At 36.9% G+C, this 23,860-nt stretch overlaps 1 protein-coding gene across 4 annotated transcripts in view; it reads left to right on the top strand.

Moving 5' to 3' along the window:
- Positions 1-23,860, top strand: part of BCKDHB (branched chain keto acid dehydrogenase E1 subunit beta) — a 111,171-nt gene that overhangs the window by 14,353 nt on the left and 72,958 nt on the right. For all 4 annotated transcript variants that reach the window (XM_032443334.1, XM_032443335.1, XM_032443337.1 and 1 more), the window contains exons 4-8: positions 8,649-8,782; positions 9,367-9,522; positions 13,720-13,828; positions 18,369-18,466; positions 20,869-20,979. In XM_032443334.1, coding sequence (XP_032299225.1) covers positions 8,649-8,782; positions 9,367-9,522; positions 13,720-13,828; positions 18,369-18,466; positions 20,869-20,979 — 608 coding nt within the window. The remainder of the gene's footprint in view (positions 1-8,648; positions 8,783-9,366; positions 9,523-13,719; positions 13,829-18,368; positions 18,467-20,868; positions 20,980-23,860) is intronic.

The following is a 23,860-nucleotide window of genomic DNA, read 5'->3' as shown; positions in this document are numbered from 1 at the left end:
TTTTCTGCTTCTGAACTTGGTGGTGAGAATGTGATAATTATCACCACTGCAATTTAAGATGATGTTTCAGACTTTATTACAGGGGTACAGCATTGAGTTTTCATGGGAATCATTGGTTAGGAGGGTCAAACTGCTCAAGTCATAGAACCACCAAGGAAAAGACCTTCAAGATCATACAGTCCAAATGCCTACCACCAATATTTCCCCACTGAACCTGGTACAACATCTGAATGTTTCTTGAAAGCTTTCAGAGAGATAGTGACTCCAGCAGCTCCCTGAGAAGCCCATTCCAGTACATGACCACCCTTTCAGAGAGGATATTTTTCCTAACATCCAAGTTGAATCTCTTCTTGTGCAACTTGAGGCCCTTCCCTGTAGTCCTACTGCTAGTTACATGGGAGAAGAGGCTGACCCCCACCTCCCAGATCTTCCTTTCAGGTAGATGTAGAGGGCAGTAAAGTCTCCCCTGAGCCTCCTCTTCTCCAGTCTCAGCGATTCCAGTTCCCCGAGCTGCTCCTTGTAAGACCTGTGTTCCAGACCTCTCACCAGCTTTGTTACCCTTCTGTAGATCTACTTCAGGGCCTTGGTGTCTTTATAGTAGTGAGGGGCCAAAAACTGAACACAGTACTTGAAGTTAACAGGAGGACGATCGCTTTCCTTCTCCTGCTGGCAAAGCTATTTCTGATTCAAGCCAAGATTCCACCATCCTTCTTGGCTGCCTGGGTTACCTGCTGTTTCATGTTTAGCAGAGCATCAACCAGCACTCCCAGGTCCATTCCCTCCTCACAGTCTTCCAACCACCGTGCCTGTAGTTTTACCTGGGGTTGTTGTGTGCAGGATGAGGCACCCAGTTTTGTTGAACTTCATCCTATTGGCCTCAGCCCAGAAATCCAGCCTGTCTGGATCTAGGGCATTCTTATCGCCAGACATATCCATGCTTTCTCCCTACTTGCTGTCATCTGTATGCTTACTGAGAGTGGATTCAATGCCCTCATCCAGATTGTCAATAAAGATATTGAACAGAACAGGTCAAATAACTGAGCTGTTTTCCAACAGAAGCACTTCGAGGAGAAGGTTAATCTTAATTTAATTCAGTATTGTCTTCTGGTGACTAGAGTGACATAACATATTAGCAATTGCAGAAAGTCTCCTTTATGTTAATTTGTAGAAACATTATATCCTTATAATCTGGCAGGGATTTTTCGCTATTCTATGGGAGCACTGCATATAGATCAATGTTTATTTTACTTATGCACGTATTTTGCATGTTTTTCATTACTGGAGATTCTTGGTTATTCAGTGCTCTTTTTTTTTTTTTTTTTTTTTAAGTGGTGTTAAATCCTTGCTGTTGTGTTGAGTGTAGTTGCTTCACAATGTAGGCTAGAGCCAGCTTGCTTTCAGACTGTCATAAAGTATTTCTACACTACTGATTCTAATGAGTGGGAGAGGCTGCCTCTGCTTCTTCCCCAGTTTGTCACTCAGTTGGTCTACCCAGCCTCTCCTAGCAGAGAGGCTATGATTTAGTACTTAGCTTTGGTAACTGTTGTGCATTTTCCTGCTGCATGTGTTGTAGTGCTGTGTAACATCACACAGAGTCAGAAAATGTGTGGAATTGATCAAAGTTGATATATTATCCCACATGTAAGCGTTTGGTGAATGCTGATTTTAGAGCTTGTTTTTGCAAATGGATGTTCTATCGCCTGATACGGCTTTTCAAGTCTCCATAGTCAGCTATGTTTTTCTGCAGGTGTGCTTCTTGTGCAGCAAAAGTTTTTGGTGGGTGGACAAGGGATACGATGAGTCATTGCTGTACGAACACATGAGTGCTATGGTGTGGTTAGGCAGAGTGCTTTTTTCTTGAGTCTGGTATAATGTGTTTTATGAGCCAGATCATCAAAGTGAATTCATCACTGAGGGGGCTACCTGCATAGTCATCAGCAGAAACAAATTCTGGTGAGTAAATCTGCAGCTTTGATGTGAACTGCTGATAAAATATTTTCAAACAATTTGGAGCTGAATCAGTACTGTTTTATCAACATCGTGAAATGTCCCCATCAGCAGCACATAGCTCTGCTTGGGGCTGTTAATGAACCATAGAATAATAAGGGTTGAAAGGAAGAGACCTTGAAGGTCACCTGCTCCAAACCAATTTTCACAGTAAGAGCCAGTTTATGTTGCTTAAGGTCTTGTCCAGGAGAGTTTTGAATATGTCCAAGGAAGGCGCTTGTACAACTGCTCTGGGCAGCTTGTTTGAGCATTTGTCTAACATCAGAGTGAGTTGTTTTCCTTAAATAATTATTTTTCCATTTTTTCATCTGTTTCACATATCACCATGCTCCTGAAGAGAATATCTATGCAATTGCTTGTCTACTTTTCTATTGTGGAAGGATTAAATGTCATACAAATTTACTGTCCGTTTCACGTTAATGCAGAAGCTTTGCATTAGTCTTTCCTGACCTCTTCTGTTCCCACTTGCCTGCTGAGAAAGGGGGAAGATTAGGTAACATATTTTATCATTTATGCTTTACTCTTTAGCTTTCGTGGGGATGCCAGTTTTTCATAGATTATAGAAAATCTAGCATGGAGGAGAGGGCAAGAAAAGTAGGTTTAACTTATGCTCTTTTGGTAGGTAGAGCTGTAAATAAATTCTTTGAGAATGATGATTAAACGGAAATCAAATAAATACTGTTTTCTCCTAAGGGAATCTTAGGGGAGAGGTGGAAGTACAATTTAAGTATATGGAGCACTTGGGAATAAAATGTACCGCCTTGAGCAAGGGAGAACCATGTTGAGAAGACTTTCAGCTGTTGCTACTTTACATATTCAGGTCTGTTCATATGTTTGAATGCCTCAGAGATAGTAATCAGGGAAAATTTAGCAGCTGAAGGGGTATTTTTCCTTCTTACAGTTTCCTGTTTATCTGAACTACTCTTCTGAAGTGTTGGTTGTGTCAATGGAACAAAATAAATCTGGATAAACCTGTGAGGAATTCCTGTTCTTCACATCTTCCTGTCAGGATAGGTGTCCTTTCCTTTGGGCAACACTTTGGTGATCAGTGCTTTGCAAGTATAGATTTATTTATTTATTTTTTCTCCTAATTGAATCTTTTGTGAGAATTTTGTGAAATGAGTGAAACCAAGCAGGAAGGCTTATCAGTTATTTGACTGTTGTAAAGCTTTCATATGGAAGATGTCAGGATCCTTTGTTGCAAAGTAGTGTTACAGCAGATTTCTGTAGCAACAGAAGAGGAAGCAGAAAATGTAGTTCAGTGCATGCAGGTCTCCTTTCTGAACTGGATTTCTGTCTCTTGCAGTCTTCTTAAATATCTATTTTTCAGACTTAGTTATGTCTAGATACCGTTCCATGACTTGTTGGTTTAAGAGAAGACCTGGAATACTGTCATGGGATTACCTGCTAATTAATCAAAATTCAAATGAATTTTATATTCATCCTGAATTGCGGGATATATATTTAGCTTTAGGATGTATTTAGCTTGTTGGACTCTTCTGTTTGGCTTCTAATGGAGATTTTGAATGGAAGCCACTGAGACCACAGGGCAAATAAAACATTGCTTAGAGTGATTGCTAATAGTTTTATTTTTAAAACAACCCAGTATTAATGTTTTTTTTTCTTTAAGATGCCTTTTTAACAAGAGTGATGTAGAAATACCCAAAAGAAAAGTGTCCTTAAGAAACTAACCAGTACTACACAAACCACTCAGATATTTGAACATATGCTCTTACAGAGTAAAAGGCTCCAGAGTTGGAGCCTTGGGTCATGTGTTAGTATATAGGAGATCTCATATTGTTTGAACAACTCATTTTTGGAGATAAATTAAAACAGAAACATGTTTCACTCACTGCAGATATTGAAAGCTGAAATACTTTTTTCCTGACAGCTTGGAATAAATAAAGAAGCAGCAGGCCAAAACATTAATGCATAATAATCGACTACATATGCCTGTAAACATGTGTTCTGTTCAGTTGCTATGAAGCTTTTCCTTTTGGAGCAGGAAATGGTTGTAAGATTGAGTTAAAAGCATTGCCCCTTAGGCAGAGGGTCAGTGTCAGTGACAGTTTGAGCACTGGTGAGGTTCTTTTTGTTCAGAAAATGTCAAAGACCAATCTGGTTTTATTCAAATAAAAGCAATTCACAGGGGGATGAAAGAGCTGAATAAAAAAAAACAACTTTCAATCAGCTGCTACTTTTTTCTTCAGTTTTTAATCTTCTCAGATTTACTTTAATAGGCGATGTGTTTGTTTGCTTTCTTAACATGCATCTAACACTCTTTTTGAATTTCTGAGTGGAGACATAAGGAGAATAATCTGTTTTCCATATAGCCCCATGTGTCACTTGTTTAACTTATTGCATGGAGAAGAGCATCCACTTGTTCAGATGGCTGAAAGCAGAGATGGATGCAGAGAAAGCTAAGCAGGCTGAATGAAAGTGGGCAGCAGTGGAATGTCTCCCCAGAGACCGATGCATTAAGGTCTATAGATAAGGCAGAGGTGTCACTTCCTTCAACCTGTAGTGAAAATCTGAATTTGTACTTGATTGTTTTGAGCTGCTTGGCTGACGTGAAAGGCATGTTTTGGGAAATGTTTCTTCACTGATACGGAAATGAGGTATGGAAAGATAAAGTACCTCTGGATTATTAGTCTTGAGTTAAAGTTCAGCTGAGTGAATGGTTTCCAAAGGCTGATATGAATAACTCCATCAAAACAGACTTCCTTTCCACTTTTTGAGAAATATGTAAACATACACGAGCTTTTAGTTTTAAGCGTTTAATATTTGGTATTCCTTTTATTAATGGTTTTCAGATTGTGTAAATACAAATAAGAGGCTAAAAACATGCCATAAATTTTCTAGTGTTCAGGAAATTTGCTATCTGACGATGTGTGTATCTTTTGTCCTGGCAGGCTAGCTTTTATGTAAAACAAAATCGTAATGAAACCGTATCTAAGACATGTTTTCCCATCTAATGAATGGAAAATGCATACTTTAGGCTTTGGTTGACTATAATTGTTATACATCTAAAATTAATTCCTAAGTTATGAATCTCATATAGTGAGAATTACCTGACTGTCTCTACTGTTTTAAGTTGAAGTACCTCAGGATTACACCTTTACTTCTGAATGTTCAAATTAGGTGCTTCAAACAGATTATGTTATAACTGTCATGGTATATTTTATGTTTTCTTTCACTGACTCTCACATCATTTATTTTATTGTACCTGTTGATAGCATCATGCTGCCTCTAATTTAATCTCAAAACATTTAGCAGTTTCGTTAGTGGGTGTCTCATATTCTGAATACAGAATGCATCATTGCAGAGAAGGTCTTCCTCACAGGCCCAGGCAGTGGTGAAGCCTGGGACAGATGCACACATTTTCATGGTTGCCTTATGCTCCTTTTTCCTGGCTAAAAATTATTTTGGCTGAAGAAAGCTGGCTGTTCATTAGATTATACTGGCTATAGGCCCTGGAAAATAAAAATACAGGTGCTAAATGGGGATTTGGATAGTTCAGGCTGCTACTGGTGGTACTGACACCTGCAGCAGAGGCCTGTTGCACATTAGGAATAAGGGGAAGACTGTGGTGCCCCTCAGCAGAGGGAGTCCTGGGGGATGCATATAGCTGTCCTCTGTGGTCAAGGGCAGCAGCATGTGGTTGCTCTAGTTTAAAAATCATTCTATGGCCTTATTATAGGGTTTCTTTTGTCTTTCCATGGCATTTCTTTCTTTCTTCCTTTGTCTTATGGATTAGTTTACTGATCTACTGACTCTGCATTCTCCTAAATAGCCCTTAGAGCCAAAATTGCTTTTTCTTCATGTGGGAAGGAAAGTACTGATGTGACTTAAACTGTCTCTATATGTCTGTTTCTAAGGGAAGACATAACCCTTGTTTGAAGCTTTTCAAACCGATTGTTCTCTTTGGTAAATTTCTTGGCAACAAAACAAATGAATGATTGATATCTGTCTGAAATTATTAATTGCAAGGACAATAAAAACAAACAATGTTTTTATAAAGATCATTTCCTTGTCTGGATTTCCTAGTCTTTTTTTGGGAACCTTTTGTGGTTAGGGCTATTTTTACATCATGATGGTGGAAGTACATGTAAAGGAAGAATAGAAATATGCTGGATTGGTATTATACTGAGGCACACTGGTAAGGTAAATGCCCAGCAACAGTGAATGTCAGTGCTACGAAGTTACTGCCATTCTGACTTTCTGCATCAGTTTTGGTCTGAAAAACTTTAAACATAGTACCTGTAAGGATTATTTTTTTTTGCAGGACATGTGAAACAAAGTACAGTTGACCCACATCTGGAAATTACTTGAGTCAGTTTGCTCATATATTTTGGAAATGAGAGCTAGTTGATCTTCCTACTTGTAAAATGTTCTGAGATCTGCAGGGTGATATGATTCAAGAGTTGATCAGGATAATATTCAATGAATATTTGGCATATTGACAACAAGGAACTTATTTCAAAAGCTATGCAATGATTTTGTTAATCTGGAATTCAGTCTTAATTGCTGATTTAGCTAGGGTAACATTCTTGTGTCTCCCAGGAATGGCAATACTTCTAAGTCCTAAGAAATAAAAGCTTGAAGTTTCTTGGAAATCAATTTCTAAACAAAAAGTGGCCCAGTGTGTTCATATCTTAAATGTACTGTAGGTCACAGGGATTTGTTACAAACACTCATTTCTAAGGAATGAGGAGAAGTCATGGAAAAAGCTCCAAAAAAAATTTTTTTTTTTTTTTTTTTTTTAAGGTGCTTGAAAATATTTCTCCTGTCTTGCCTGTGAATCTGTAATGTCCTGCAATTGTGCTAGGCATTCAGAATTGTGATGACTTACGTAGCCTCACTGACACCACTAACACTGTAGTATCCTTGGATGGCATTCTTTTTTACTTGCTTTAAATGAGTTGTGTCATAGAAATTTTCTTGAGGAGGTGTGAGAGGAGGAGAGCAGAGGGATGGAGAGCCAAAACCTGATGCCTGATCTGTCGAAAACCAAACCAAAACAATTCTTAAAGTGTGAAACTCAAAACACTACTGGAAAATATTGCACATATATATTACAGAAGAAATTGTAATGCTGTTTCATCTCCCTCCCCTCGTTTTTTATTTTCATGAACTGATTTTGTAATTACTTATCAAAGTCTATTTAGAATATGAAATTACCATGGCACAGAAATGTCAGTTAAAATGAGCATATTGCATTTGCATGGGAATGTTATAAAACAACAAAATATTTGGTTTCCAGTCTTTTGCCCTCAACACCAAGAAGAGATTTTTTTTTTTTTTTTTTCCTGACACCAAGCTGGGAGGGAGTGTTGGTCTGCCAGAGGTGATAAAGACACTACAGAGGGACCTGGATAGACTAGACTGATGGGCCAGGATAAACTGTATGAGTTTCAATAGGGTCCTGCATTTTGGTCACAACAACCCCAAGCTACCCCACAGACGTGGGGAGGAGTGGCTAAAAAGCTGCCTGATGGAAAGAGACCTTGGTGTACTGATGGACAGTCGGCTGAATATGGGCCAGCAGTGTGGCCAAGAAGGCCAACGGCATCCTGGGTTGTATCAGGAATGGTGTGGTGAGCAGCACTAGGGAGTACGGTGTTCAGTTTTGGGCACCTCAGAACGTAAAGGACATGGAGGTACTGAAGCAGGTCCAGGTAATGGCAGCGAGGCTTGTGAAGAGCTTGGGGAACATGCCCTATGAGGAGAGACTGAGGGAACTGGGGCTGTGTAGTCTGGGGAAGAGGAGGCTGAGGGGAGACCTTATTGCTCTCTTCCAGTATCTGAAAGTTGCTTACAGTGAGAGCAGGGCTGGTCTCTTCTCACCTGTGACAGGTGACAGGACGAGGGGAAATGGCCTCAAGTTGCACCAAGGTAAGTTTAGATTGGATGTCAGGAAAAGTTTCTTTACAGAAATGGTAGTTAAACACTGGAATAGGCTCCCCAGGGAGGTGGTTGAGTCACCGTTCCTGGATGTATTTGAAACTGTTTGGATGTGATGCTCAGGGACATGATTTAGTGGCGGGTTGTTAAGAGTTATGGTAGTATGGTTAGGTTGTGGTTGGAGTTGGTGATCTTGAAGATCTTTTCCAACCTGAGCAATTCTGTGATTCCATAATTCTGTGATTCTACGATTCCTACTGATGAACCAAACTCTTTAGGAAATGAAGTCTTTAAAAAAACTGGTTAGACTGGGATCTGCTTATGGGAAATGGTGGGAAAAGACAGCGTACTGGCGACAGATGGTGTGTTTAGGGTCATGTATGTTTGAGGATGTACAGATGATTTTGATTGTCTGGAAAAGAAAAAAAAAAACACTTGAAGTCACAACATTTTTTTTCTCTGTTGTAACTTTCTTAATGTTTGCAAATACTCTTTATTCTTCTGATATAAACATGACTACACATGTTCATCTGCATGTCATTGGAACAACTTATTTTCCTTGAACTGCTAATGAGAATATTGTAAATTAATTGAACTGTTTTTAACTTATATCTAACCCTAAGCCTTGTCTTCCTTTGAGTGACTGCTTATCTGCAGACAATTTAACTTGAATATTTATGGAGCTCAGTTTTCCTAATTGCAATTGGTGTGTTAAAAGAATTGTTTTTGCTTTACAGGCAAAGATAGAGTTTTCAATACCCCCTTGTGTGAGCAAGGAATTGTTGGATTTGGTATTGGAGTTGCTGTTGCAGGTGCTACAGCCATTGCAGAAATTCAGTTTGCAGATTACATTTTTCCAGCATTCGATCAGGTTAGTACCAGTAATTTTGAATGAAGTAAAAAAGTTGTTTAATGAATTTGTTTTAAATACTCTTTTGTTAGCATGTTAGTTTGTCTGAATATATGCTTTATGCAAACATAGCCACAGCTGTAATACTGATATTTATGCATGCGCTATGTAAACAGGAAGGTACCAATTCCAGGTTGAATGGTGATTAAATAATGTAAATTAGCTTAAACTGCCTTAAATTCTCCAGCTGTGTCTTCCCAACACCATCTCTTAATTCTTTGTGTGATTGCAGGCCAACCATTTGTCAACAGGATAAACTGTGAATTTGAACTGTGCTGACTGACTGTCTTCTGGGAATGGGGAAACAACTGGGGTATATGACTACTCTTGTCAACTGAGGGATTAACTTGAACCCACTAAACTAGCAACTCGCCTTGGAAAATATTTACCTTTCCAAAGACTTGCAAGAGCCTTTTGCATCTAGCTTGGTCCTCTGAATTCTATGCATGGATTAGATGATATGGATGCATCTTGTGTGTTGTAGGGATTTAATGATATGTAACGAGAGGTGTTGGACTGGATATTACTTTTTCTTTTTTCCTCAGATCGTTAATGAAGCAGCAAAGTATCGTTACCGCTCTGGAGATCTGTTTAATTGTGGAAACCTCACCATCAGAGCCCCTTGGGGTTGTGTGGGACATGGTGCTCTGTATCACTCTCAAAGTCCAGAAGCTTTTTTTGCTCATTGTCCAGGAATAAAGGTACAGTAATTCTTATGTTACAAAGGTTGATTGTGAACCTGACTAATCAGACTAATGAGTCTGAGTGCAGGCAGGGAAGGGAGGATGGAAGTCAATGTACCCAGCAACTTCTGAATATTCTAATTAAGAACTGTTAGAAGCTTTCCATTAATAAAGCTTGAACTGTGTTAAGAGTTGGAGAATTTATAGTCATAAATGAAACAACCTTTAGCAGATATAGTGTTGTGTTTGCTTTTTGCACTAAAAGAATATGTTTTACATTTGCTCAGTGTTCCCCAAATACTACAGAAATTAAAAACTAATGAATAGTGCTTTCCCTTTATTTTTTTCTTTTTTTTTTTCCCCTACATGTGTTCTTAAGTGGTTTATAAAATTCACGTATATAAATTATAATAAAAAAACAAGAGCCATTAGTTGCACACTGAAACACAGGAGGTTCAATCTGAAAGACCAGGAAGTGCCTATTTAACTGTGCGGGTGACTGAGCCCTGGTTGCCTACAGAGGTTGTAGAGTTTCCTTCCTTGGGGATATTCAAACGCCATATTAAAGTGATCCTAGACAACCTGCTTTGAGTTTGAGCAGCGACTGTGCTGGGTGAATCCAGAGGGCCCCTCCAACATCAACTGTTCTATGATTATGTGATTGATACCTTGGGGCAAGCTTTCTGTGTGGGAAAGTGGCATTTCTTGAAAGTAAAGATCCTTAGCATTTAGGTGGACGTGGTTCTTAGCAAAGTTGAAGTGGGGGGATCTGGTCATCTCAGCTTAAGAAAATGCGCTGCCAGCTTCCTGAGTAAATTCTGAGTAAAGTCCATTCTTTCTGAGTAAATTAATGTCCATGGACTTGTACATTTGGATTAACTGATATCCAACCCATTAACGAATGAATCATTGCTTGATTAATGGGACGGACTTGAACAAAAACAGTATTTGTATGTGGAAGACACATGTTCATTGTTTATCTTTTGTTTAAACTACTCCTTAATATGGTATTGGTGTACTGAAGTGTCAGATTTTACTCTTGTACAAGGAGGCCATAAGCATTTATCCTACTTGTAAATAAGAGCTTACGTTGTTCACGTTTTGTTGTATGTTATTTGCTTTATATTTCATGACCCTTGAAAAAGGGGAATATATCTTTATCTTTGGATGTTCTTTATGGTCGATAAGTTGTTCTTATACTAAACTCTAAAATATTCAGTGAAATAGACGAGTAAACTACTTAGTACAAATGCTAATTACTGCTCTTTCCAGGTAATTGATTCTGAAGGTTTCTTGAGCTTTTTCAGAGAACTTGAATAGTTTATTATGTTGTAGAAGAATAATAAGGTAGTTTTTATGATGAAGATACTGACACCAGGTCTATCTGCTGGCCTTGTTTGCCAATCTCAGATCTTCATACTGAACTAACTAGGTGCTGAGATTCTGTGTTGGTTAAAAACCTTCCTAATTCGGTGCAGTCTAATACTACTGAGCTCAGTCTTCTGAGTAAGTCAGTAAAAATTTTATTATTACGCCCATTTATATTGTTTTCTTTTGTGTTTGATTTGTTTTTTTTCCTTTGTTTTTTTTCCCTTTATTTTCTTTTTTTTTTTTTTTTTTTTTGTGTGTGTGTGTAAATGTGAGTATGGAAAATACCTTTCTAGTTCAGTATCTTATGCTGCCTATCTTAGCTATACCAAGGATGAGATGCGAGGATGCATTAATGGAGGCAAATAAGCTGGTTTATGACTTGTGGGTACTACTGGAAAAAAGTGATGGGCACTGGGGTTTGGAAGAAGCCTTAGGGACTATAGGGCATTATGAGTTGCTGAAGAGCTTAAAGGAACCCAAAGCAGAAATTCCTTGGGTAATATGCTAAAATACATTGTTACAGTTAATCGCTGCTGTCTCAGTTAAAGAGTGTGTGAATTCTATGGAATTGATAGTACCATGTATTCATTTTGGATGCATGGAGGAGTACGTTAGACTCTTGAATTTTGTGTCTTTGTGAAAACAGCGCTGCACCTTTGATATTTTCTGCAAAGCTGTTTGTTATTGCAGTATGATTAAAACAGTTATTACTGCTTTACTGAATTCGAAACTCTATTTCATATGAATATGCTTGTAGTGGAATATTAATGTAACTCAGTGAAGGCTTTGTCATTGGTACATATTTTGCATGGGAGGTAAAGCCGTGACTTACAGGTTGGGGAGGACAGGAAATGTCCCATGGGAGAATGGTTTGCAGAACTGCCCTCTTACTAAGCTTTGTAGTTGGTTACTGACTGAAGGTATTGCACTGTTCTTTGTTAAGTGAAAGGTGAGGTTCAGATTTCCTTAGTAGAAGAAGGTTTTTGTAACTTAGGTTGTTGAGGTGAGAAACTGTCACTGTTGGTGTTTAAGAGTAAAGTTTGTTGAAGTGAAGAGGGTGCTGTTAGATCATTGTTTCTTTTGTCTACCATTGTGAGGACATGTCTTAGTGCATCCATCTGTATTAAATTATAGTATTGACTCTCTTTATTCAATTGCAAGAGTGCGCCAGGATCTTTGCCATTGCAAATAGAAATTTTCTTTCCATTTCCAGCCGAAATTTCTTTCTAACTTGAATCTTCTATTCCCCTTTCCTTTCATGTACAGAGAGCAATTGTTTTCCCTTTAGTCATTGTTTCTTCTTAGACTAAACAAATCAAACTATCAAGGAGATATTTCTTGGCATCTGTTTTGATTCATTTTCTTTCAAAACAATGTACTCATGAAATATTCCAACTGAATTTCTAGCACTGTTTTTTTTTTCAATAACACTAACACTTCCTTCACTGCATGATGATATCTTTTGAAGCTGTACTGCTTAGTGTTATAATTATCAGTTGAGCAAATAATGCACTCATATCTTTCTTTGAATGTCTACTGCTGAGTTCTAAATTTGTAACAAAAATATACTTTCTAAATGCTGACTTACCAACGTGTGTCATTCAGTTTACCTTTGATCTGTGAACTCATCTTTTTTTATATCATCCTCTCTACTGGTAGTTTTCATTTCAGCATTTTGAGTTTGAATCATAGAATAAGGTAAAAGTCTGTTCTAAAAGTGGTCCTGAAGGAGCTGCACTGCTAGCATTCATCAGATTGATAATTTCTCATGTTTGTTATCAAATGTTTTGTTGAAATTCAATTAGACTGATTCACCCTTGCTTCAAAAATTCACTTACAGAGTTAATTGGATGAGATAGATGATTTAGGTTGTGTTTTGAATCTTCACAGCTGTAAAATGAAGTCCTGAATAGCTTCACAGATATAAGATGTTTACTAGTATTATTTACCCCCCCCCCCCCCCCACACACACACACGTATCTCAGATTTGAGTTCCATGGGATGTAATTTACCTGATTCTGATTCCTCAGTTTCTCTCTTGGAAACTGAGCTCTCTTGGCTTCTCTTTTCATTTATTCCGTTTTTTCCGTTTTTTCATTTCATTTTTTTTCATTTTCATGTTCACTGTGACAATTTGGTGACTTTCTGTTTGTTATTAATATTCTCTTAGACCATTCCTAATCGACACAAAGCAGTTGTGTGTGCATATGTATATGTGTATTCCTTCTGAATGCACAGATTACATCTAGGGAACTTATTTTGTTGTTTTTTTGGTTTTTTTTTTTTGAGGGTAATAAATATTTTACCAGATTTCAAACTTCTGCCATAAGTAAATTTCCTTTTCTGGTCTTCACAATTTACTGCACCAAGTCTGAAGATCTTCCATCCTCCTCCTATGAGGCGTTCGCCTATGCAACTTGACATCTCCCAGCTGCTTTTTTTTGTCATCCATCTACATTAATTTTACAGAAGTAGCAGTTTAATAGTTTGTTGAATGTGTCTTTTTTTTTTTTTTTTTTTCTATTCATTCAACTTCAAAATGCTCTTCTTAAAATGTTAGTTATAGTTTGTAGTACTTGAGGGGAATAAATTAGTATTTATATCATGGTGTAAACGGAAACTATTCAAGTCTCGAGAATGAATTAAATAAAATATTAAATAAAGTTCAAAACATGGAGTGTGTGTTAGTGACACAGCACTGATATTAATGAATTTTGTAACAACTCAGCAGCTATGGAGTTTTATTTAAAGCAAATAATTGTTTTCTTTTTATAGTCAGTGTATTGTTGAGGAAGCTTGTAGGAGACTTGTACTTGAAATAACTATTTTAAAATATTTTTACAGATTGTGATTCCAAGGAGTCCTCTTCAGGCCAAAGGATTGCTGCTGTCATGCATAGAGGATAAAAATCCATGCATATTCTTTGAACCTAAAATACTTTATAGAGCTGCAGGTAAGGATGTGCTGCATTTTCCAATGAAGTAACGCTTATTTTTGGCCATGCATTTCCTTGGTTATAGCTAAATTGGTAGTGTAGCGAAAACCTTGATTTGCACTCAGTTTGTCTTTAGCTGTGTTTGGGCTTACATTTGTAGAGAAAATCTGAAAACTAGGTAAGATTTAAAAATTTGGATACAAACATGAATATTTACAGTCAGATTCATGTTCAGTGAATGTTGGAAGTGGAATGCTTTGTGTAGTCTGGAGTTAAGAAAAAGAAGAAATAGAGCTGAAAGACATCGTCTCATTGAATTTCGTGGTAGAAATACAACTGAGTCTGTTTAAGTATAAGTAGACTGAACACTTAACAGTGAGAATTTGGTAGTTAGAATAACAAAACCTCAAATCATCTAAGGATAAACTGGCTGCAGTTAACATGTTGAATTATGGAGTTCCTTACAGGCATTGTTGGGATAGGTAGTGTAAGTCTGACAGAAGTGAAAGTGCTGTTCCTTTGGTAATTCTGAATATTCAAATAAATTGCTAGAATTGTCTTATTTTTACAAAGGAGGTGATTTTACACAGTCATTGTTGTTACAAAATTTTACATTTCTTTTGAGTGCTTCATTTCTAAAAGCATAGAAAATCTGCTCCGTTAAATTCTGATTTTATTTGGCAGGAAATGCAATTTTCTTTAATATTTTTCTTTGCTTCAGTCGTAGCGACCTTTTTGTTCAGTTAAGTTTTAGCAACCATTGTTATGCATGACAATAACACAGTAAATTGAAGATGGTAGTGCATGTTGTATCATCAGTGTTAATTGTAACAATACAGTTACTTACTGAGGACGTGTGAAGCTTTATTGGACAGGAGAGTGTAGAAAAACAAAATTGCATATGGAGAGATAGGTGGAATGTCTGAGTAAGCAGCCTCTGATAAGTAGGTACAAGTTAAGCCATTTGTCATTTCTGTGTAGTATAATTTTGTCTGCCAGTTGAATGTCTTCAAAATAGCACTTTCCTTCACTGTTTTTACTCTTTAAAATACTCAGCAGCAGATTGCAGCATTAATAAAATGTTTACTTTCATAATGGAATGAGTGACCGCACCTTAAAAATATCACACGAGTATTGAGAGTATAGTGGGATTTTCATGTATGAGAAATTGACCTATGAAACAGTTGCTGGATCTGCTAGTGAAGAAGATGATGATGAGCTATTTGATTGAAATCTTGAGTGAAGATGTGCTGAAATAGTGGCTAGTGGGGTTTATAGGTTGGACTGTAACCAACCACAGCGTTGTTACGAGACTTCAGTCATTTCTGAAAGAAATTACTGATGATATTGCCCCGTAATCTCATGGTCTGATTTCCAGAGACATTACCTTAGATTTTTAAGAACATCAGTTCAGAGATCTAGGCAGAAATTTATAGCGCCACCATGTGACAAGGCCAGCTGTGACTAGCTTCTTTATTTTGTTCTTGATCACATTTGTACCCTTGGATTTTTCTTCTTATGGCTTTCCTCCTTGTCTTGACATACTCCCTTTTGCATTGGAAAATAGTATTCATCTATTCTCAGTGGGAGCAGAAGTTTTTACATATATTTGTGTGCCTTTTATAAAATTATAGAATCACAGAATGACCCAGGTTGGAAGGGACCTCAGGGATCATGTAGCTCCAACCCCCCTGCCTGACAGGGCCACCAAACTTTCATGTTAACTCGATCAGGTTGCCCAGGGCCCCATCCAGCCTGGCCTTGAAATTAGAAGCAAATAGATGCAAACATTTCTGAGAAAAAGTCCAAAGTTAAATACAGAAGTACACATCTACAGAGGGAATTCTGTTGCTGACTAACTTATGAAGTTATAACATTATTACCAGTGCCATGGTGACGTCCTTTTAAATGTCAGAGATGCTGAGAAAATATCTGAATTAAAAAAAAAAAAAAAAAAAAAAAAAAGAAGAAGAAAAAGGAGGCTCTGATTTATAAATAAATGGTTATTGGACTGTGTGTGTAGTGTCATGAGAACGTAATGATTATGAATGAAAGGAGATGAGTCACCTTGACATTATCAGGTTTAGACATCTTGTGGAGAACCTACTCTGATGTTTTTTGACCTTTGCAGTTTCATTTTGTTGTACCATATATGACATTGGTGGTGTAGAAATAAATACGACTTGCATCAGTGGTTGTTATAGAGACAAGACAGTAAGATTAGAAAACATATGTTTTCTTTCCATGCTTCAGACTACTCTTAAAAAAGAAAAAAAGCAGCAGATGGTGCAGCCTCTTAAGGCTGTGATGGTCCTTTTTGTCTGATTACTACTTTTTGTTAATTGCTTTACTTGAAATCTAGTTTTGAAATGTTTGATTTAAAATATTTATAAATTCGGAATTAGATGAATGGAGTGCTCTGCATATGAACATTGTTGTCCTGGCTTGGTTAACTGTTACGCAAGAAAATGCACAGGATAATTTCACGTTTTATATCACTGTTAGTAGAGGGAGGAGATTTGTAAAGGCACTACAATAAAATCCGGTCAAATCTAGACTTCCCTTACAGCTTTATCTTGACAAGCATTTAAGTATCGAGAATGGTTTAACTATAAGAATTAATAATATTAAGAGAATATATTAAGAATATTAGATAGTAAGAAATTGGATAATTGTAATTCGTAATTGTATACTGCATTTACTTTCTCTAAATGGCTGAAACCATTACACAGAGGAGCTCTTTATAACATGTGTGCTATCCAGGTCTTCTGCTGGTGCATCCACCTGTCTTCCAAACTGTATTCATGTCAGTTGCCTGAGCTTACATTTGAGTATACATATAGCATTCTTCTTCAGGTTTTTCCATGAAAAATACAATAGTGTATTGTAACATGCTTTCATTTCCTTGCCTGTCTTTCCTGAGGTTTTTTGTAATATGCAAAATCCAGAGCAGTCTGGTTTGCTTTTACTGTCAGTTAGCAGGGCTGGCTGTGCCTTTCACCTCTAGACCTTTGTTATTTAAAGAATTTGTTACGGGAAGACACTGGTAATTTAATGTGTTAAGAATAATTGTGACTAAACAGATCTGATTTTTGTGCTGTGTTAAAAAGCACTTTGTTTAAAACTGATTTTTTTTTTTTCTTTCCTTTGCTGAATGGGACAAATTATGCTGAATAAGGTTCCTATTGTGTCTTAAGCAAGAAAGAAATTAAATTGATGCATGATACATTCTGTCCCTGTTTGCATTGAGATATATGTAACATAAAGATAGGAGAAAACATTTTTACTCCACATGTGGCCAAACACAGGAACAGATTGCTCAGAGAAGTTGTGGTGATGCTGGAAGCACTACTGACCCTGAACAACGTGGTCGTGGTGAGAGAGGGCTGTGAGCACAGGGCTTGGACTAGCTGATTGCTGGAGTTTGCTTCCTACCTCAGCCATTATGTGATTTTGAAGCACTTGGTGTTTGTATACCATCTCTGGTTGGAAAAAAAAAAAAAAAAAAAAAAGAAGGTATAATTTAGAAAACTCTTCAAGTATTCACTACTTGTTTTATTAAGTATATGTTCAAGCCAAGGCAGAGCTACTTGCATCAGATCTGCTGTACTAATGAGAGAAAACATAAAAGGCTTAATTTTTCCTAAGATGTTTCCATCTGAAAATTGTTAAATAGATACTAAATTGAATGGAACCATCTTCAGAGTTACAGTGAAGGCAAGATGCCTTTTTCCTCAGTGAGGTGGTTGAGTAACCAATCCTGAATGTGTTTAAAAACCATTCGGATGTGGTACTCAGGGACGTGATTTAGCAGAGGGTTGTTAGAGTTAGGGTAATTTGGTTGTGTTGTGGTTGGACTTGATGATATTGAAGGTCTTTTCCAACCTGAGCTATTCTATAATTCTATTTTTTGTTTGTTTCTTTTTCTTTTTTTTTTTTCTTCTAGTTACTTTACTATTAAAGTATTTTTAGTGAATTAAATATCTGAGTCACTTAAAACTGCTGTCCTCAGAAGTTCCTGTGACAGTTTCTGTGCAGATTCTGAAAGCTGTTTTTCCTCCCACTTCGCTGGAAACCTGTGGAGCATCATTCTTGGTAGACAGCGGGAGAATGCTCTGAATATTGTAGTGTGATTTCAGGGCTATATTGATGTTTCTTCAAATCATCTGCAGTTTTTACTTGAGATTTTAAACCATTTAAACCGTTAAGGCAGAGTCCATTTCCATATCTGGTACTAAATATCACTGACTTGATGATCAGCATGATCTATCGCTACAATGGTTGTATGGGTAAATCTTTTTGCATGCTACACAAGTTAAATGGAACATTACACTGAATGCATTCAATATGTTATAAATAAAATATTTTTAATTGTAGCTAAACCACTGAAATAAAGGATAATTCTTAACGTGATTTGGTCTATTGTTTTAAATAGCATTACCGTTAAGAAAAAAAGTGTAGTGTATATTTTTATGGGGTAGTACTGACTAAGTATCCAATGCTTAGTACTGAATAAGAGTCTAATGCTTATTTTTCACTTAGTTTTTTATATTTTCAGTGGAACAAGTTCCTGTGGAGCCCTACAACATTCCTCTGTCTCAAGCTGAGGTGCTGCGGCAAGGCAGTGATGTGACGCTGGTTGCTTGGGGCACACAGGTCAGTAAGGTTCTCTGAAGCTCATTGTTGTCCATCAGAGCCCAGGTTAAGGGCCAGGTGCTGAACCGTGTACACAGTCTCAAGTGCCAGACAGTAAACTTTGTATGTGTTCCATTGGTACGTGGTTAAATGAATTATCCGGTTGATTGAATGATTCACTTTATTTTCAAAGCTGTTCAAGAATATGATTCAACTCCCCCTGCCCCCAGTTAAGATGTTCAAATATCAAAAAAGACCTTACAGAAATAGAATAAAACTGTACAAAAAGCCCAAACACATTCATGTTGAAGAATGATGGGAAACAAATTTTAGTCTAGTTTACCAGAAGAATCTTTAAATTGCTTTTAACCTGTAATTTAGTAAATTGCTATTTTCCTGGCTTAATTATGTGCCTGGGAAGCTGTTAAAGGTGAGGGAGCGCTGTAACTTTCATCACAACAGTGTTGATCTGTGGAGTTGTTTTTCTTTCCTTTTTGTTTGAAATCTATTATCTTTCTTGCTTTCCTGTGATAGGTCAAGCAGCCAGAGGACAAGAAAACTTCTTTATATCTATGATTATTCCTACTAGTTAAATTATAGACTACTTTGATATCTTTACTTGTGCGTATTTCTCCAGCAGAAAACAATTTATACTTTTCTCTTTGTTCCCTTTTGAAAGTGCGTACTCTTTTTTTCCTAGATAATGCCTGCTCCACTTGAATGAAATCTTAATATTCATCAAGCTCCCCAACACTGAAATGATAAATAACCATAAAGATGGTGTTTTATGATCGTTTTTAAAGATCATTTAAGTATTGGCTGTAAAGATGTCGAAAGCAATTAAAATAACATCTTACAGTCGTGTGTAGTGGACTTGGAATGGCATCTTTTCAAAGATCTGTGCTTTAGAGCTTGCGAAATGTGTTGAGACAAGCAATTGTTTTGATTTACAGCCCTAATGTGGATTTAGGATCTGACTTAACCATGGGTGTGGCTGTGTAATACAGAATGGGGGACTGTTTTAAGGAACTTTTCCCTCTGTCAGGATTTCTTGGCGGAAGTAAATGCACGTACATCAAGTGGAGAATGTGCATTGTTGTTGCCTTATACAAGAACTGTTGAGCGTATCTCTGTGTAGAGATAGAGGTACATTCTTAGCATGTAAGCAGAAAATACAGCGTGTTTTGGATCAGACTTCTGCAAGTGAGTTTGTGTTGTATTTGCTGGCTGTGTGCATAAGCTTGGAACTTGATGGCTGTGTGTACAGTGGAACCAACAAATCCAGAGTTGACTTTCAACAGGTGGAGAGTGATGACACATACTGAATGGTTACTTCTTGTGGTTTTTGTATGCTAAGTGGTTGCTTGGCAGCTGCTGTCCTAGTGAGGTTACCTGATGTGTGCTTTCCTGAGTTATACTAATGAAGGGCAGTAACGGCTTTTAGTTGCTCTCCAGTTGCACTCAGTATTTTATGGTCATTAACTAATCCTTATCCCTCGTGAACTAGGCAAATATTTTTACTTACGCATCATAGAGATGGCAAAAACATCTTTCCCATGTGTCACTACTCTCAAACCATTACAACTTCCAATGCGTTAGATATTTAAACAAGAACACTGCAAGCTATTTCTTTTTACTGTTGCAATACTTGTGATTTATCTTTTAAGCAGTCATCTCATGTTTAGCTATTCCTATTCGTGTAATACAGATTCATGTTAAATCCTTAATTGTCTTGTTTCAGCATAGATGTTTGCTCTGTGTGACATTGACTACAGCCCTTTGATCCCTGGCAGTTAATGCCATCTCACTGTGTCCATATTATTAAGTGCTGTTGTCTCCCTGACCAAGGTGACCTCATCAAAACTTCCTGGTGGGGGTGGTCCTTGGCTTCTATCCCCTGAACTGTGCCTAGCAGCTGCTTAAGGGAAGTCAGGTACCTCAGTCCAAACCTGTGTTATGAAACATTCCAACCCTTTGACAATGAGGACTACACCAAATTTACTGACAACATCATATCAGGAAATTCTGTATTTAAATACATCACTGATATTTGGATTTTGGTTTAGATACAGTCTTAAGAAAAATCTTATCCTAAAACCCAAACTAACTGGAATAAGAAAATATTAAGACCTGATACTGCTCAGTGAAGGATGCTTTTCTAGAAAGTAACAGTTTTGTCTTCAGTGATCCTTCACTGAAATTTGTTTTTCCTTTCTTGAAGTAATGCTGAAATGCAAAGAGTAACATAAGGAGTAAATTAGAAGAATGAAGTAAGTAAGAAATGCTGATTAAGTTACTAAATAAAACATTTTCTGCTAAAAAAGCAGGTAATGTTAGATCAGTATATGTACTCAGTATGTGTAATTTAGGACATCTTAAACAGAAATGAGATGTTTACTTGTAATAATGCATTGCCTTTTCAGGTACATGTGATCAAAGAGGTTGCGGTGATGGCTCAGGAAAAGCTAGGGGTGTCCTGTGAAGTTATTGATCTGAGGACCATCTTACCCTGGGATACAGAGACTGTTTGTAAGGTAAGGAAATGATTTATGATAATTAAAAGAACAAAGAAACATACAAAAAAAAAACCAAACACAAACCTATTGGAAAAAGCAATTTAAATACTAATGACTTTGTACTTTTTTTTTAAAAGGTTATTTTTTGCGTATTTAAACATGGAGCTGTATGTTGCTTCTTAAAAGTTTGATTTTCAGTTGAAGTGTTTCCAGTGTTTGTTTCCAGTGTACTTCATGTTACCTCGGTATGCTTTACATGAGTAAAAAATGAAGTGAGTTGTCATAAACTTCTATAGAAACTTATATAGAAATAGATTTTAGTTATTTTTAATAAATCCTTTACAAGCCCTTGTGGATAAATCAAAATTAACCAAAATGTTAAGTGTTTTCTCCTTTTTTTTAAAAACTTGAGCCATCATGCTGTGAAATGAATACATCTCTCTGAAAGAGCAGTTAAGTCTGTTTCATTGGACTGGATCTGCACTGAAATGCAATCAGGAAAGAAATGTGGTTGTGCACAGGAAACACAGAGCTGTAGTTCTACAACAGTTTACGAATCTGTGCTTCAGAAATAGATACTCTGTAAAGATCTTCAGCTTGTTTTCCATCCTAATAGTCTTTTAAAGTAATCATTGCATAAATAAAAAAGATGGAACAGATAAACATTGCTTTAGATTTTCTAAGAAGTTTACTGTTAAGAATTTAAAGTGAGTTTGCATGTTGGCTGAGCAGTTCCTATGTTATTACAAATGTCTAATAGTAAATGTTTTTAGCATTGCTTTTACATTAGTATGCATGGAGACTGGCCTGTCTAGTGAGAGAAATATTAAATTATCTCTTTATATCTATCTTGTCTGCTTGTTCAGCTGGAAATAATCATTAAATTGTATTTGGTACTATGCAACACTGCAAGTTTTAAACTTCATTTGTACCCCATGCAGTTTTTAAGGTAGGTAATATATAACATAAGCAGAAAGGTGGAAATGGTAGCTGTAGCTGCTTGCTGTCGCCTCATTCCATGGGAAACTCCTTAGTGTATTCATAAATGGCAATGGCTTTCAGGGTCAGTTCCAGGATCAGGACTTGCTGTACTGCAGTTATTCCCTTCTTGAGGTGCCATCATCAAGGACTGAGAGAGCAGCAGAAAATTTGGTGATGCCAGAGAAAGTTCTCAGCTGCCCATGGGTCCTATTTGTGAGCTTGTAGTATGTAAAAAAATTGTTCTTGCTCTAGTCCAACCAATAATCAAATAATCAGTTGCTACAAGGCTGTCTTTTGTTTGAGTTTCACTTACGTCAGCCTCTATAAATCTTAGACAGAGTTTTTGTTTTTCCTCACATTATGTCTGAATATAATCTTTTTCCTGTTGGATGCTGAGGAAAAGGGTGTTGTATATGATAAGCTGCAACCTGGGTGCCATTCTGCTGTGCTGGAATGCAGAATCTTCTGCTGATGAGCAGTCTGTATTGGGGGCTTATCAGACTTGTGTTTTGGTGTAAAACCACGTCTCTCTCAGTTTTTCTGCTGGGAGTGGTGTACTTTGTTCTCAGTACAGGTTGTTATTTCAGTCCTTGGTCTGCTGCTTCCAGTTCCTATGCACATACTTCCACTCGCATTTTGTTCATACAGCCCTTAGCATTTCCATATTCTCCTGTCTGATTCTTCTTTCTAGAAGGTGGGAAGCTTATGTAACTTCTTGTAGGATATATTCTTGTTACTAATCATGCACCAGAATTTTGGCACAGACTTCTAAGTGACCAGTGTTTTCTGTGTTACAAAGTCATTAGGCTATAATAAAGGAACTGAATTTTGTATGAGTGTTATACATTTGCTTGTCTAAGATGTTTTAATATGCAGGTTTATTTTATTCTTATATTTATCCAAGAAGTGTTATATTTTTATTGAAATATTTTACTGGATTTTCCTGATCTATATAATTTTCTCAAAGAAATTAAGGAGCCTTCATGGTGGGCCTTAGGGAATAAGCAAGAATGAAATGATTTACTTAACTGAAAATACATACAGACTGATTTGACAACTGTAGCGTTGGAATGAAGATGGACAGACTGAGGTGGTTACTGTTTTGGAGATGAACAGTAACGTATCAAAATTTTCACTGGAAATATAACTGCTTGGAATACTATCTTTGTATACTATACTATAAAAATCTGAAAGTTATGTTACCAAACTACCTATTTCTTGAAATGTTGAGTAGCTATACTTTGCAACTGCCACCAGAGGCCCTTTTTTAGCCAAGTTAAGCAGCTGCTTGTACTTTACACTGCTCCTCTGAGCATGTTTATAAACATATGTCTCTTAGTGAAAAATAAATACAACATGGCTAAGTATAAGGAAACATAAATAAAAATTTAAGGCAAATTTTACTGATATTTTCTTTTCATTTTTGAGGTTATGTTATCATATTTCATTTTGAAATAGGTTAACGTTTGTCATCTGCATGAGGAGGAGATGAGGGTATTGAAATCTGAGCTAGTGACAATAGCTCATAGAGTTCATCGAGAAAGATATCTCATGAGAGTCTTTCATCTCAGCTATTTCAGCAGCCTATTGTGGGATGAAATAGTGTCCTCTAGGAATGTCTTGGGTTTAAAAAAAATAATAAAAAAAGATCAAGGGAGCCTTGATTAAGTGTAAATTCGAGAAGGATAAATCCTACTTTCATTATTCATCTGAGAGATGATACATACTGCTGATAGAAGGGAAATCGGGTATTTGGCTGGTTCAAAATGATCTCCTTGCTAAGATAATCTGTGTGCATGTGTATAGGTACAATTTCTTTATATAAGGCTTCATTGCTGTTTAACTTGGGAAATATTCTTGAGAAATATTAGGTGTTTCTTTACATAAAGGCAATGGATAGAGTTCCTAGCCCCTGAAA

This window comes from Coturnix japonica, chromosome 3 (assembly GCF_001577835.2).
Source record: "Coturnix japonica isolate 7356 chromosome 3, Coturnix japonica 2.1, whole genome shotgun sequence".
NCBI classification, from domain to species: domain Eukaryota; kingdom Metazoa; phylum Chordata; class Aves; order Galliformes; family Phasianidae; genus Coturnix; species Coturnix japonica.
The sequence above is the reverse complement of the archived record's forward strand: the minus strand, read 5'-3'. Positions and strand labels throughout refer to the sequence as shown.